The sequence below is a fragment of the Pseudopipra pipra genome, chromosome 1 (genome assembly GCF_036250125.1).
Source record: "Pseudopipra pipra isolate bDixPip1 chromosome 1, bDixPip1.hap1, whole genome shotgun sequence".
Classification (NCBI taxonomy): domain Eukaryota; kingdom Metazoa; phylum Chordata; class Aves; order Passeriformes; family Pipridae; genus Pseudopipra; species Pseudopipra pipra.
Genome location: NC_087549.1, coordinates 383,785 through 396,897, shown reverse-complemented (window position 1 = coordinate 396,897; position 13,113 = coordinate 383,785). Strand labels below are relative to the sequence as shown.

The following is a 13,113-nucleotide window of genomic DNA, read 5'->3' as shown; positions in this document are numbered from 1 at the left end:
CCCCGCCGAGCCTGCTCCTTCCACTCAGCAGCATTTCAGTGTGGGGAGACCTGCCTTCTGCCTTCCCAACAAACACCTCTTCCCTGCTTGTTCAGAAAGTCAGGATGCTGACTGTGTGCCCTGGTTCCCTGGAACCTCACCTCTGCCTCAGGTGCTCTCATGTGTTCTACAGCTCAGGCCCATTCCCTACGCTGAGAGACATCACATGCCCCCAAGGACCTTCCAACCAGGCTGAAGGAGGGAATTGCTTCCCACAGCTCTGCTCCTGAGCAGGTTAAGCTCAAGGAGCGCTGCCTGTTTCCTTTGGAGGCTCTGGCAGCTCCACGGTACCTTCCAGCGGCGTCGGGGACGGCGTCGGAGCGGGCGACGGTGACTCTGCCAGCTGCTCCAGAGTGCTGCGCTTCTTCCCCTCCTTGGACTTGGCAATAACCATTTGGGCTTTAAGAGCGTCCTGTTCCAGTGATTTCATCCTGCCTCAGGAAGGGGGGGGTGAGAAAAAACCATCAGCCACTGCCCCCTCGGTGGGGGACCACGCGCCGTCTGACCCAGGAGCCCACGGGCTGAGCGCAGACGGGCGGAACGAAGCCCCCGAGGGTCCCCAAGGCAGGGCAGGAGGGCAGCTGGGCTGGCTGCCATCCCAAAACACACGTTATCCCAGGTGTCAAACAGACAGAGCATGAAGCTATGCATCAAGGCACTGAGAAGCTGCAGGCAGTCCCAGAGGTGCCACATGATGGGACAGTGACCTGAGCTGGGGACAGAACTGCAGGGATCACACAGGTAGGGTCAGTCCTCGGGGCTTTATTGTCCTCTGTGCTCAGTGTGTTGCATCTTAACCCTCCTCAGCCATCAGGAGATCATGAAAGGCCAGGCTGCATGGGACCCTGAGCAACCTGGTCTGGTAGAAGGTGTCCCAGCCCATAGCAGGGGGTGGACCGAGATATCTTTAAGGTCCCTCCAACCCAAACCAGTCTGCGATTCTCAGAGACGTCTGCACCCTTCTCCCCATCAGACGGCCCCAACATCCCCCCTCGTTCTCTGGGCAATGGACACCAGGGACCACTCCCATGTCCTTCTGCCCCAGGAAGCCCCAGCTGGGGCGCAGGGGCACGGACAGGAGCATGCAGCTGTGGGGAGGGGGCTGTGCACACCTGGATTGGCCTCCTGACCCAGGGATTCTTGAGGCGTGACTCTGCACTGGGCTAGACATCTGAGCTGGCCTGGCCCCGGGAGCAGATGCCCACTGCCGGGACTGGTACAGCTTCCTGGCCAGATCCTGCTCGTACTGTTTAATACTGTCTTCAAGAGCTGAGGATCTGAGGAGGAGGAGGAGGAGGAAAGGAAGAGGAGGAGGAAAAGGAAGAGGAGGAAGAGGAGATGATGGTGATGAACATCGCAGCGGACAAGCGCAGGGAAAGAAAGAAACAGATACAGGAACATACCCTGGTGAGGGGAAATATGGGTCTGACACAAGGGCAGCCTTGGTTAAACTGAGCTCCAGATCTGATCCTGCTCAACCTTGGCCACTGTCAAGGCAGCAGGAACCCCCAGGGGCAATCTGGCAGCGTGCCCAGGAGCATCAGGCTCAGAGGCCCCACATCCAGAGCTGCCCTCCCCCCGGGCTGGGAGGAGACTGGGAACACCTTCAGACCCCCGGGAAAGGCTGTGAGGCAGTCACAGAGTGTGTGAGTGTGTCAGACTGAGGGGGGTGGGCAGGGGAGGCTGTGTGCCACACACGGGACGGTCTATCTCAGGGTACACCTGCACAGGTACCTGATCACCTGTTCCAGGCACCTTTGTTGGACCATGGAAAAGAGGAACAATATGGCTGAGCACGTGACACATGGTGTTTGCCCTGGGACACGTGTCACTGAGGGGTGAGAGTCCCTAAACCAGTGCGTGTGTGGGAGGAAAACTGCCAAAATGCTCATAGGCCAGGCACCTGCCCCTCAGCTTGTACCTGTGCCTCTGGACCTCACTGTTCCCATGGCTCAAGGGCCTGGAGTGCCAGGACAAGGGGGAATGAATTCCCACTGAAGGAGGGCAGGGTTAGATGGGATATTGGGAAGAAAATCTCGGTGAGGGTGGGGAGGCCCTGGCACAGGTTGCCCAGAGAAGCTGTGGCTGCCCCATCCCTGGAAGTGTCCAAGGCCAGGTCTGGATGGGGCTTGGAGCAACCTGGGCTAGTGGGAGGTGTCCCTGCCCATGGCAGAGGGGTGGAACCAGATCAGCTTTAAGGTCCTTTCCAAACCAACCCATTCCATGACTCTGTGCCAGGGGCTGTGTGTGCCCACAACAGGTGTGTAACACGGGTCTTGGGTGTGTCCCAACAGAGCACAGGGGTGCCAGGGGGAAAAGGAGGGGCATCACACATCCTGGCAGAGCACTGATGACACAGGGAGAACAGGGAAAGCCCAAGAAGGTGCAAACTGATGGGGTCATGATTGACAGCACAGAGCAGAGAACTGGAAAGAAGCAGAAGACAGGAGATTAGAAAAGGAGGAACAAACCCTGCGGCAGTTGGAGAGAACATGGGTTAGTGGGGCTGAGCCCCGTGTGTGGGGCTGTGCAGAACCCCCCCCACAGCACAGGGGCCTCTGGAGACAGGACCTGAGCCTGCCTGCCCTCATGGCACTGTGCCTGCTCCACAGCCAGGGAAGGGGGACCATGAGACTACTGGATCCTCCTACGAGACCTGTCCCTCCTTGTCTCACAAAAAGGAGCACGTTATGGTGACTGACTGATTCCTGCCCAAGGCATCAGCCAGGCACTTCTCCAAGAACTGCACAAAAAGCTGCACCTCGGCACCAGAAGCAAAGCAGAGCTTAGGCCCTGGTCTGCAGAACTTAAACCCAGTAAGGTAGGACCTCACAGCTCAAGCAGCTCGTCCTTACCAGGTGTTCCCACCTCTGGAAGGCTCCACCTTTGCTAGCCTCTTTTTTCAACGGACAAAACACGCTTAGAAGAGAAGAGACTGAAGGTTTGGGATGAGAGATCTCTCCCCTGCCCACAGGTGCACCCTCGGTGCTCCACACTCACTGACCCTCCTACAGTGTCACGTGGAACTTCTCCTGCGCCCTGAGCAATTCCAGCCAAACCCCAGCTGGCCCAAGAGCACGGTCAGATGGACAATAATGTTACAGGAGCAAATCGTGTCCTAAAACCATCCTGCCCCCTCCCAGCATTGTTCAGGTTTATCTGCTGGCAACACCAAGTTCCTGGAAGAGCAGAGTCCCAAGATCAGAGCTGCACACCTGGGACGTGAGCAGTGTCCCTGCAGGGACTCTGCTTCCAGAGGTCTGTGCAGGCAATGTCCTGTTTCTCCTTTTGACACCCATCTCAAAAAAAGCTTCTATTACAGCATTCCTTGGATATGTTCATGCTTAGGCACGAATCAGAGCTGACAGACCTCACAAAAGCTGCCCCTTCGTGTGGGGAATGCGCCTGGGAAATGGAGGCACAAGGGAGTGAAACTCCTGCAAGTCCCCCTGGGAAGAGATGGCAAATCAGGCCCTACCCCTCTCCAAGCACAGGGATGTGGATTTCCAGGAGAAGCTTGACAGGCAGTTTCTGATTTGTTGGCTTAAATACAAGAGTGAAGCTTTTTTCTTAGGTCCAAAGACTGAGTACAACTCTGTGCAGGTTGTCTGCTCCTGGGGACACTGTGGTGCTCGCACAGCATCACACTGATGGCTGCTTTTGGCACCATTCCACACTCACAGCCTTCCTGGAGACAGATGTGTGATCCCAGCCCTCTGGGAGCACCTGCAGCACAAGGGACTTGGTGGTCTCTGCAACCTCGTAAGGAAGGATATGGCAGAGCAGGACAGTCCCTAAAGAGGCTCCAGGAGAGCTGGAGGACAAGGACCTGGAGTGACAGGACAAAGGGGAAGGATTCCCACTGACAGAGGGCAGGGTTAGGTGGGATATTGGGAAGAAATTGTTCCCTGTGAGGGGGTGAGGTCCTGCCACAGGTTGCCCAGAGAAGCTGTGGCTGCCCCATCCCTGCAAGTGTTCCAGGCCAGGTTGGACGGGGCTTGGAGCAACCTGGGCTAGTGGAAGGTGTCCCTGCCCGTGGCAGGGGGTGGGACTGGGTGGTCTTGAAGGTCACTTCCCACCTAAACCATCTTGGGATTCTATGAAAACTGATCTCAAAGAAAATTTGCACAGAGAAGCTTGTACCCTCAAAGCCCTGGAACAGCAGTCCAGCTCTGACTGAGGATTCACTTGGCACTTCTCCATTCCTGGAGCCTCCCCAGCAGCAACAGCCCTGTGATCACCCATGTCTAAGCACAAACACTGGAATTGCTAAGTGGAATCACAACTCATGGTTATCCTTCCAGTATCTTATCTAGCAGCCCTGTTCCTCTTCAAGCCTCATCCAACCCCAAAAGACAGTTCAGACTGTCCTTTGAATGTCTCCTACAGGAACATCAGGGGAAGAAAACTATTGTTAGTTATGGGAGCAGCCTGACTAATCTTTGGAAGGAATTCTATGACATAGTAAATGCCTGGACTAGCTTCAAGTCCTAGGTTCTGAGCTAGGAAGAATTTTTAATCACTCTTTCATGCTGATGGAATAGCTTGTGGGGGTAAAAATGGCCTCATCCTACCAATGCTTTGGCTGCAGCAAGTTTTCCAGCCCAGTACCACTGGATCTGTGGAATCCCATTTTTCATTTTGAATATGTGACCTTGCAGCTTCAATGACACGACTGCACACGGGTGACACGGGAGGTGGGAACTGTGTGCTGAGGGAAGGAACACGCCCACCATCGCTCTCAGGTGTGTTCATGTTTGTCATGAACTCCCCTGTGTCCACGAACGTGCAAGCACTCTGGGAATCTGGGAGCCCCCTGGAAGCAGACAAGCTCAGCTCAGCTCAGCGGGTGCTTTGCACGGCTTGAGCCGATCCTTCATAACCTCCCTGAACACCTGCCTTTGGAAGGGTCCCCTATTCCCTGGTTTTGTTCCCCGTAAGCCCCAGACGCGCAGCAGCTCCCGCTCTGTGCTCAGCGCGGCGCAGAGGCGGTGGAGGCCCCGGCTCACCGTGCTGCCCTCCACATAGCCCGCTTCTCAGCCTCCAGTGCCCGGCGCTCCGCTGGAGACAGCTCCTTCTCCTTCTCCTGCCCGCTCAGCAGCTCCGGGCTCTGCATCCGCAGCCGCTCCTGGTGCCGCCGCTCGGCCTTGGCCGTCCGCACCGGAGCGCCGGGATCCCCCGGGAACGGGCTCAGCCTGGGAAGAGAGGAGGGGTGAGAGGGAGGGGGGAGGAGTCCACACAGCTCACCTGCCTGAGTGACACCCCATCACCTGTTCGGTGCCACAGCCACGGGGATCACCCTGGGAGGACACGGGACACACCGGAGTTTCTCATAAGGAGTTTCAGGTTAGATGGGGCTTGGACCAACTGCCCTTGGCAGTCCCCACATGGGGTTGGAACCAGGTGGTCTTGAAGGTCTCTCCAACCCAACCCATCCTGGGATTCTATGAAGTTGGTCTCAATCAGTTTCCCTCTCTCCAGCAAATCCTTCCTTTGCAGCCTCTGGCTGCTAAAAAACAGGAACTATCCAGTCCCTGCCCCAGCAGCCCCACTCACCCTGACATGGAGTTGGTTCTCTGCTCAGGCTTGATCCCCTCTTCCAGAGAATTCCTCTGCAAGCTGCTGTTCTCACTGAGCTCCGAGGGCCTGGAGAAAACAACCCTGTGAGCTGCAGCACCACAGGCTGCACACCTAGAGAGGGTGGGACAGGTCCACCCCCAGAAAGCAACAACTGGTTCAGGGTGAAGTCACAGCCCTCCATGGCTTTGCTCAGCAGCTCCTCCACCATTGCTGTGAGCATTCCCATGGGGATCTCCTACTAAATGTCCACACTAACATCAGAGCTCATCTCCTGCAGCCAGCCACTAACAGACACACACAGAATTTTTGCCTCAGTTTTTTTAATGAAAATATTTGTTGGGCTTTCTTTTCCTCTGGATCTCTCCCTTAAGTCCCGGGAGCTTGGACTTCACACTTGGCTTTGTAAGATGTGGCACAAAGGTATTCCAAACAGAGGAGTCCAAGAGAGATTCACCTTGGAAGCACTGGTCACCTGATCCTGATTCTATACCTCCATTAACAGACAGATTTGATATATTTTAAATTCTTCCACGAGATGGGCCACAGAGCTGCTCTGAGAGCTGGAACCCCTCTGCTCTGGAGCCAGGCTGGTAGAGCTGGGGGTGTTCAGTTTATCGTGACACTCAGCCCTGATTTTTACTGCTCAAGTTTATTTTGGTTAAATTTCAGTTTCTGTTCTAGCATGAGAAAAAAAAATTATTTCAAGAAACACAAATTCAGCCTCTTCCACTGTCTCCCCCATATTCAAGCGTAAATAATAAGCAACTGAAAATCATCTGATGGATCCAGCCTTCCTGTACTTCGGCCTCCTACGTTCCAATATGAAAATGGGGGGGTAAGTGGGACTTCCCAAAAAACCAAGGAGCAGCACATGCCTCAGCACAGGAGGGGGAAGTCTCATGACATCATCGTGTGAGAAGTTCCTGAACTGAGACTGGGCAGAAACAACAGAGAGAAATGAGATTCCACGTACCAGGGTCAATGTGTTCAGCCACTGTGACTGGGAAGTGTTTGTGGAGAGGAGAATGTCTGTTCCAAAGACTCCAAAGAGAGATAAGGACGGCTTCAGCTTCACTCTAGTGCAGCCTTATTTTATCTGGAGCCTTTGAGAACCCTTTTCTCATTCCTCAGTTCTGTGCCCAAGAATTAGAAAAATACCTTCAAGACAATGTGGAGGCCAAGCCCCAGAGAACTGGGAAACAAAAGCCTAAAAAACCCCCAACTTGGTTCAGCATTCAGCTTATCTTGAATCATCTGTCTCTAAAAATCAACCTCTCTACACACCCTGTGGCATAGCTGAAGGAGCTGTTCCCTGAAAAGACAGGGCTGGGAAGTTGTCCCTTTCTGTGCTGAAGAAGAAATCCGGCCCACTCTCTTCCTTGAGAATTCCTGGGACGCCTCTGACACGTGTAGGTGGTACAGGGCTACCTGTAGTCCTGTCTTACCGAGCTGCTGGAGCCTGGATGCTCCTTCCATTCAGCCTCTCGACCTTGTACTCGACACCCTCGATGATGATGCTGGACTGCACGGCCTCGGGCACCTGCCTCACCTCCTCCTCCTCCTCCTCGGCCTCCTCCTCCAACAGAAGGGCTCGCTGCTGCTGCAGCTTGCGGGCTGCCAAGGGAGACAGGAGACAGCTTACACCACAGAGCACTGGCTGAACCCCAGGGCTGGGACCTCTGGGCAGGGCCTTATACTGAACCCCAGGGCTGGGACCTCTGGGCAGGGCCTTACACTGAACCCCCAGGGCTGGGACCTCTGGGCAGGGCCTTACACTGAACCCTTCAGGGCCTTACACTGAACCCCCAACAATGGGACCTCTGGGCAGGGCCTTACACTGAACCCCCAATGATGGGACCTCTGGGCAGGGCCTTACACTGAACCCCCAACAATGGGACCTCTGGGCAGGGCCTTACACTGAACCCCCAACAATGGGACCTCTGGGCAAGGCCTTACATTGAGCCCCCCAACAATGGGACCTCTGGGCAGGGCCTTACACTGAACCCCCAGGGCTGGGACCTCTGGGCAGGGCCTTACATTGAGCCCCTCAACAATGGGACCTCTGGGCAGGGCCTTATACTGAACCCCCAATGATGGGACCTCTGGGCAGGGCCTTATACTGAACCCCCAATGATGGGACCTCTGGGCAGGGCCTTATACTGAACCCCCAGGGGTGGGACCTCTGGGCAGGGCCTTACACTGAACCCTTCAGCGATGGGAGCCCTGGGCAGGGCCTTACACTGAACCCCCAACAATGGGATCTCTGGGCAGGGCCTTACACTGAACCCCCAACAAGGGACCTCTGGGCAGGGCCTTACACTGAACCCCCCAACGACAGGACACCTGGGCAGGGCTTTACACTGAACCTCCCAACGACAGGACACCTGGGCAGGGCCTTAAGCTCCCCATCGCTCCAAGTCTGAGCTGGTTTCAGTCCATTCCCTCTCAGTGGACACCTTTGTTCCTCCACCATTCCACCAATGCTTCAGATGGAACAAACTCTACAGTATTCCCTCAGTCCCTCCTTCCTTATCCACCAAACTTCATTCTTGGACACACTGTGGGCAGATTTCCAGCAGCTTCTCATGTCCAATGTTCCCATCCTCAAACTGAAAGTTGGGTACAGACTCTTCTGCCCCTTCCTCCGAGAAAACAGCCCTGGGAATCTGCATCTTCCCACTGGCCTCCTGAAGGGACCAAGGCCTGGGGTCCTGGTGATGGGCCCTACACACAGCAGTGGCCCTGGGAACATATGGGTCATGAGAGGGTCAGGGACAGAAGGAGGCAGAGAGCAGAGGGCAGATGTCCCGCAGGTGACCAGTCCCCAGGGGTGTTCCTCAGGGCTTGGGGCCAGTTCTGGGCAAGATTTTTATTAATACTTCTATGGCTGCAGGAGCAGAATGCACCAGTAACACTTTGCTGATTATGCCAAACTGAGAGGTGCCCTCAAGGGCTATGAGGCCTTGCAGAGGGATCCAGACAGGTTGGAGCATTGAGCAACCATTAATGGCATGAAATTTAACAAGGGCAAATGCCAGGTTCTGCACCTGGGACAGAGCAATGCCAGGCCCAGGTATAATTTCAAGAGGAGTGGCTGGAGAATTCAGTAAAAGCCCTTTTTTCCACTTCACACTGTTCCTCATCACCTCCTAAAACAACTCTTAAGCAGGAGGAATGACATAAAAAACCAGAGCAGCAATTTACCTCCTACTGCAAACCCAGAGCAGCATGGTGAGCACTGAGAGCTCCAAGAGCTCTGCTGCCAGTCCTGTGTGAGGCTGCCACAGTGCCATGGTGCTGCTCACCTGGGCAGCTGGCACAGATATTTTCTGGAGTGGCTTCAAAAATGTTACTGAAGTGTTTACCAACTGCAGACAGGGACCTGCTGGAGAGAGTCCAGAGGAGGGACATGGAAATGCTCTGAGGGCTGGAGCCCCTCTGCCCTGGAGCCAGGCTGGGAGAGCTGGGGGTGTTCACCTGGAGAAGAGAAGGCTCCAGGGAGACATGAGAGCCCCTTCCAGAGCCTAAAGGGGCTCCAGGAGAGCTGGAGAGGGACTGGGGACAAGGGCCTGGAGTGACAGGGAAAAGGTCAATGGCTTCCCACAAACAGAGGGCAGGGTTAGATGGGATACTGGGAAGGAATTCTTCCATGTGAGGCTGGTGAGGCCCTGGCACAGGTTGCCCAGAGAAACTGTGGCTGCCCCATCCCTGGAAGTGTTCGAGGCCAGGCTGGATGGAGCTTGGAGCAAACCTGGGGATAGTGGAAGGTGTCCCTGTCCATGGCAGGGGGTGGGAATGGGTGGGCTTTAAGGCCCTCCAACCCAAACCATCCTGGGATTCTGTGATACAGGACACCCTGACACTAGAGCACTTCCAGTAGCCCACACAGTCTCAGTTTAGCATCCACAGAACTCCTCAACATTCGCTTACTTCAAATTATTCCCAGGCCTTTTAATAACCACACATGGGCTTCTCTTCTGGAAGTGCTGCATTTCCATGGGAAAGGAATCACTCAACAGGCCAAATTTCCGTGCACAGATTCCAACATACCTTCTTCCTCCTTCATTTTCTTCAGGTCATCCTCCCCCACCAAGGACACACGCTTGGGAGGCTTGTCCAGGTGCTGCTGTTTCACTTCAATCTCAAAATACTTCTGCCTCTCACGGAAGGACCTTTGCTCGGGGCTGTGCTGTCCCCCGGGCCTGTGCACGGCCTCCTGCGAGAGCCACACCACACCCATGGGCCCCCTCAGCCACACCACAGCCCATGGGCCCCCCATCACCACAGCCCATGGGCCCCCAGCCACACCACTGCCCACAGGCCCCCCAGCCACACCACAGCCCATGGGCCCCCAGCCACACCACTGCCCACAGGCCCCCAGCCACACCATTGCCCGTGGCCCCCCAGCCACACCACCCTCCCCATGCCACCCCAACCCTTACTCTGCCTCCTGCTCCACACCCTTCTCCTCCTCCCCAGCCCCCCCATGCTGTGAGCCCATCTCCTCATCACAGCCCCCACATCCTCCTGACTCCCACCCTCTTTCCAGCCCTAGCCCCAAAACTCACCTCCGAGGCCATTTTGGTGTTCTCCGTGCTGCTCTGACCTGACAATTCCTAAGGACAGAGAGAAACAGGCACATTTTAAAAGGAAAGTTTCCAGCCACCCCCATCTTCCAGCCATGTGAGCTGACGGAGGCTCCCAAAACAGTCCTGCAATTCGCACAGAATTAACGAGTCAGGCTCAGCAATAGTCAGGAATGAGGATTTACATTAAATTGAGGGTTAAACAGAACCAGGTGTGACAACTTCTGAAAGAGCAGAAACTGAAAAACATGAAACAGGTGGAGAACAGGAGCAGGGGCTGAGCTGGAGCGAGTTCACAGGAGCTGGATGGGGCTCACTTACATCTTCCTTACATCAAAGATAAGACCACCCAAAACTTACCACTTTTACCAGGATAAAGAACAGAATATTGGATGAGTAAAACTACAGGGGGAAGAGAGGGTCCAGAGAATCCCCATGTGTGACTGAGGAATCCATAGGGGTAAACTGAGAACTGCCAACAAGTTATGGAAAAGATGTTTTTTAATTAGACAAACTGAAAGGACCCACAATAAGAGAGAAAGGAGATGACCTTTGGCTGTATCCAAACACACTCCAAAAACTAACAGGAAGTTTTAATTTTGTATAATATGGAGTACAATAATAGAGAAGGGAAGGAGCTGAAAAAGGCAAAAAAAAGCTTCTAGCAAAGAAGCAAATGTCTGAAAACAGGAATTATTGCTGCTACCACAGAAGCAAAGCCAAGAGCTCAACACAAACCTGCAGGACCAGGACAATCCCTGCACAATAACTCTGAGTGGAATGACTTGTGACAATGCCCATCTGACGAGCACGGATATTTAATGGACTTTTAATTGGGTGGAAGTTCATGCCTAAAACAATAGCTGATATATGCCTAAAAATCCAGAAGCAGGCAGAGATAAGTTGAGCAGTGGAGTTATCAGTCTATCCAAGTTCAATGGACAAATGTAATTAAACAAAAATAATTTAAGGGGACAAAAAGAATTTCCCTCAATAATGCAAACTGCCAGGTGATCTCCTGCAGCAGCAGAAGTTGTTCCTCAACCCGTGATGCATCAGCTGGACATGGTGATGCTGGAAACACTTCTGTGCACAAGGCACACCTGACCATGAGCTTGGGTCACCTGGGGGATGGCAGATGCCAACAGAGACCAGGTCCACCTCCTGTTCATCCTGCTTTGCTACATCTTCCCTGAGGTTGTCTGACAGTCATTAACTCTGAGGAAATCAGTCAATAAAGCTAAAATGGACAAAAATCAAGCCCACAAACAGCAGAGACAGACTGTGACCCCTCTTGATGTACCAAACCAGATCAAGGTGAGGGCAGGTGAGGACAAGGGAGGGCACAAAGTGGCTGTCAAGTCATTGCAGGACAGCCACAGCTTCCAGCATGAACATGGAAAAGGAAAGAAAGGGAAAGGAGAGGAGGGAAAGAAGAGGAAGGAAAGGAAATGAAGAAGCAACACCCCAGTAGAAAGCCATCTGTGAAACAGGATCTCATTTGCAGCAAGAAGACAGGAACAGGGAAAAGGGAAGCAGTGAGGTGATCCCGAGAGCAGAGGGCCCTGAAGTGCCAAAGGGGTTCTGCCACAGGGTTCTGCTCCTTTGGTAAACGACTGTCCATGTCAGACAGCTCCAGAGCTCTCCCCCAGCTGGAGCTGGCATCCTCAGGAAGGATGGGCAGGGAGGATGGCATGGGAGGGGAGGCAGCAGGCTCAGGGCACCTCGAGGGCAGCAAGCCCAGACTGGGGCTCCCCGGGATGTGGAGGACACCAACAAACCACACCACATCAAGGGGATGCCAGCAAAATGGCACAGGGGTTGCAGGAGGTGACATTTGAGAACAGGCTCAGAGGGTTGTGCTTGTTCAGCCTGGAAGAGGAGGCTCAGGGGAGGGGGATCTAATTCCTGCATCCCTAGAGGAGTTACAGAGCCAAGGTCAGGCTCCTCAGAGATGTCCAGCAAGGGATAAGCAGAAGACATAATCTGTGGTAAAAGAAATTCAATAAAACAGAAAAAAACCTCTTCACAGCAGAGTGCCCACAGTGTCCTCAGAATCTCTGATTTTGGGAATTCAGAACTCAAGGGGATGGGCCTGAGCAACCTCTTACAACTTTGGATGCATTTGGACAATGCTCTCAGGCACATGGTGGGATTCTTGGGGGTGTCCTGTGCAGAGCCAGGAGCTGGACTTGATGACCCTTATGGGTCTCTTCCAACTCAGGACATTCCATTATTCAATGATTCTAACTTCCAAGGTTGTGCTGTTTTGCATGGGAGACTAAGGCAATGACATCCAAGGCCTCATCTAACCTGAACTGTTCCATGATTCCGCTACATGGAGGGGAGAAAAAATAGTTCCAGTGAAGCTCAAAATCAAAATCCACTCAAAAATGGCTCAGCATAGGTTTTCCCTGGCCCTGGACTCTGGAATTTCAGAGTTCCTTTGCATGAGAACAGCTTGGTTGTACATCAGCATCCCAATGTCCAAGGAGAACAAGGGTGCTGTGAGACTGCAGGACCTGATGCACTCACAGACACAGGTACACTCTGCAGGGTGACCATCTGCAGCACGAACAGACTTCCCCAGGACCTCAACACCCCCCTTCTCCACGGCAGCTTTCTTTGGAGGGAACAAATCAGCACCTCCTTCCCTTCTCAGCCCTGCTCTGCTCCCCCCTGTGCTGGAGCAGCCCCCCAGCAGCACGAGTTACCTGTGTCCCGAGCAGCGGGTGGGACAGGGGCACCGCTGCGAAGGTCTTGTAGGCCTGCTTGACATTGATGGGCACCTCGTCAGGGGAGGGTGGCGACAGTGGCTTTTGCTATGGGGACAGACAGGAGGTAAAGGTGAGCACAGGTGGTGTGACAGAACCCACACGGGGGAAACACAGCCCAGCTCTCGGCCTGC

General features: G+C 54.2%; 1 protein-coding gene across 25 annotated transcripts in view; it reads right to left on the bottom strand.

The window, feature by feature from the left end:
- SCRIB (scribble planar cell polarity protein) overlaps positions 1–13,113 on the bottom strand; it is a 104,489-nt gene that overhangs the window by 8,861 nt on the left and 82,515 nt on the right. For 20 of the 25 annotated variants that reach the window (XM_064677224.1, XM_064675576.1, XM_064675899.1 and 17 more), the window contains 8 exons: positions 12,920–13,027; positions 10,188–10,235; positions 9,670–9,835; positions 7,065–7,233; positions 5,596–5,685; positions 5,049–5,234; positions 1,152–1,316; positions 331–470 (listed from right to left, as the gene is read on the bottom strand). In XM_064677224.1, coding sequence (XP_064533294.1) covers positions 331–470; positions 1,152–1,316; positions 5,049–5,234; positions 5,596–5,685; positions 7,065–7,233; positions 9,670–9,835; positions 10,188–10,235; positions 12,920–13,027 — 1,072 coding nt within the window. The remainder of the gene's footprint in view (positions 1–330; positions 471–1,151; positions 1,317–5,048; positions 5,235–5,595; positions 5,686–7,064; positions 7,234–9,669; positions 9,836–10,187; positions 10,236–12,919; positions 13,028–13,113) is intronic. The other 5 variants (XM_064676526.1, XM_064676788.1, XM_064676876.1 and 2 more) reach the window with 2 other exon arrangements.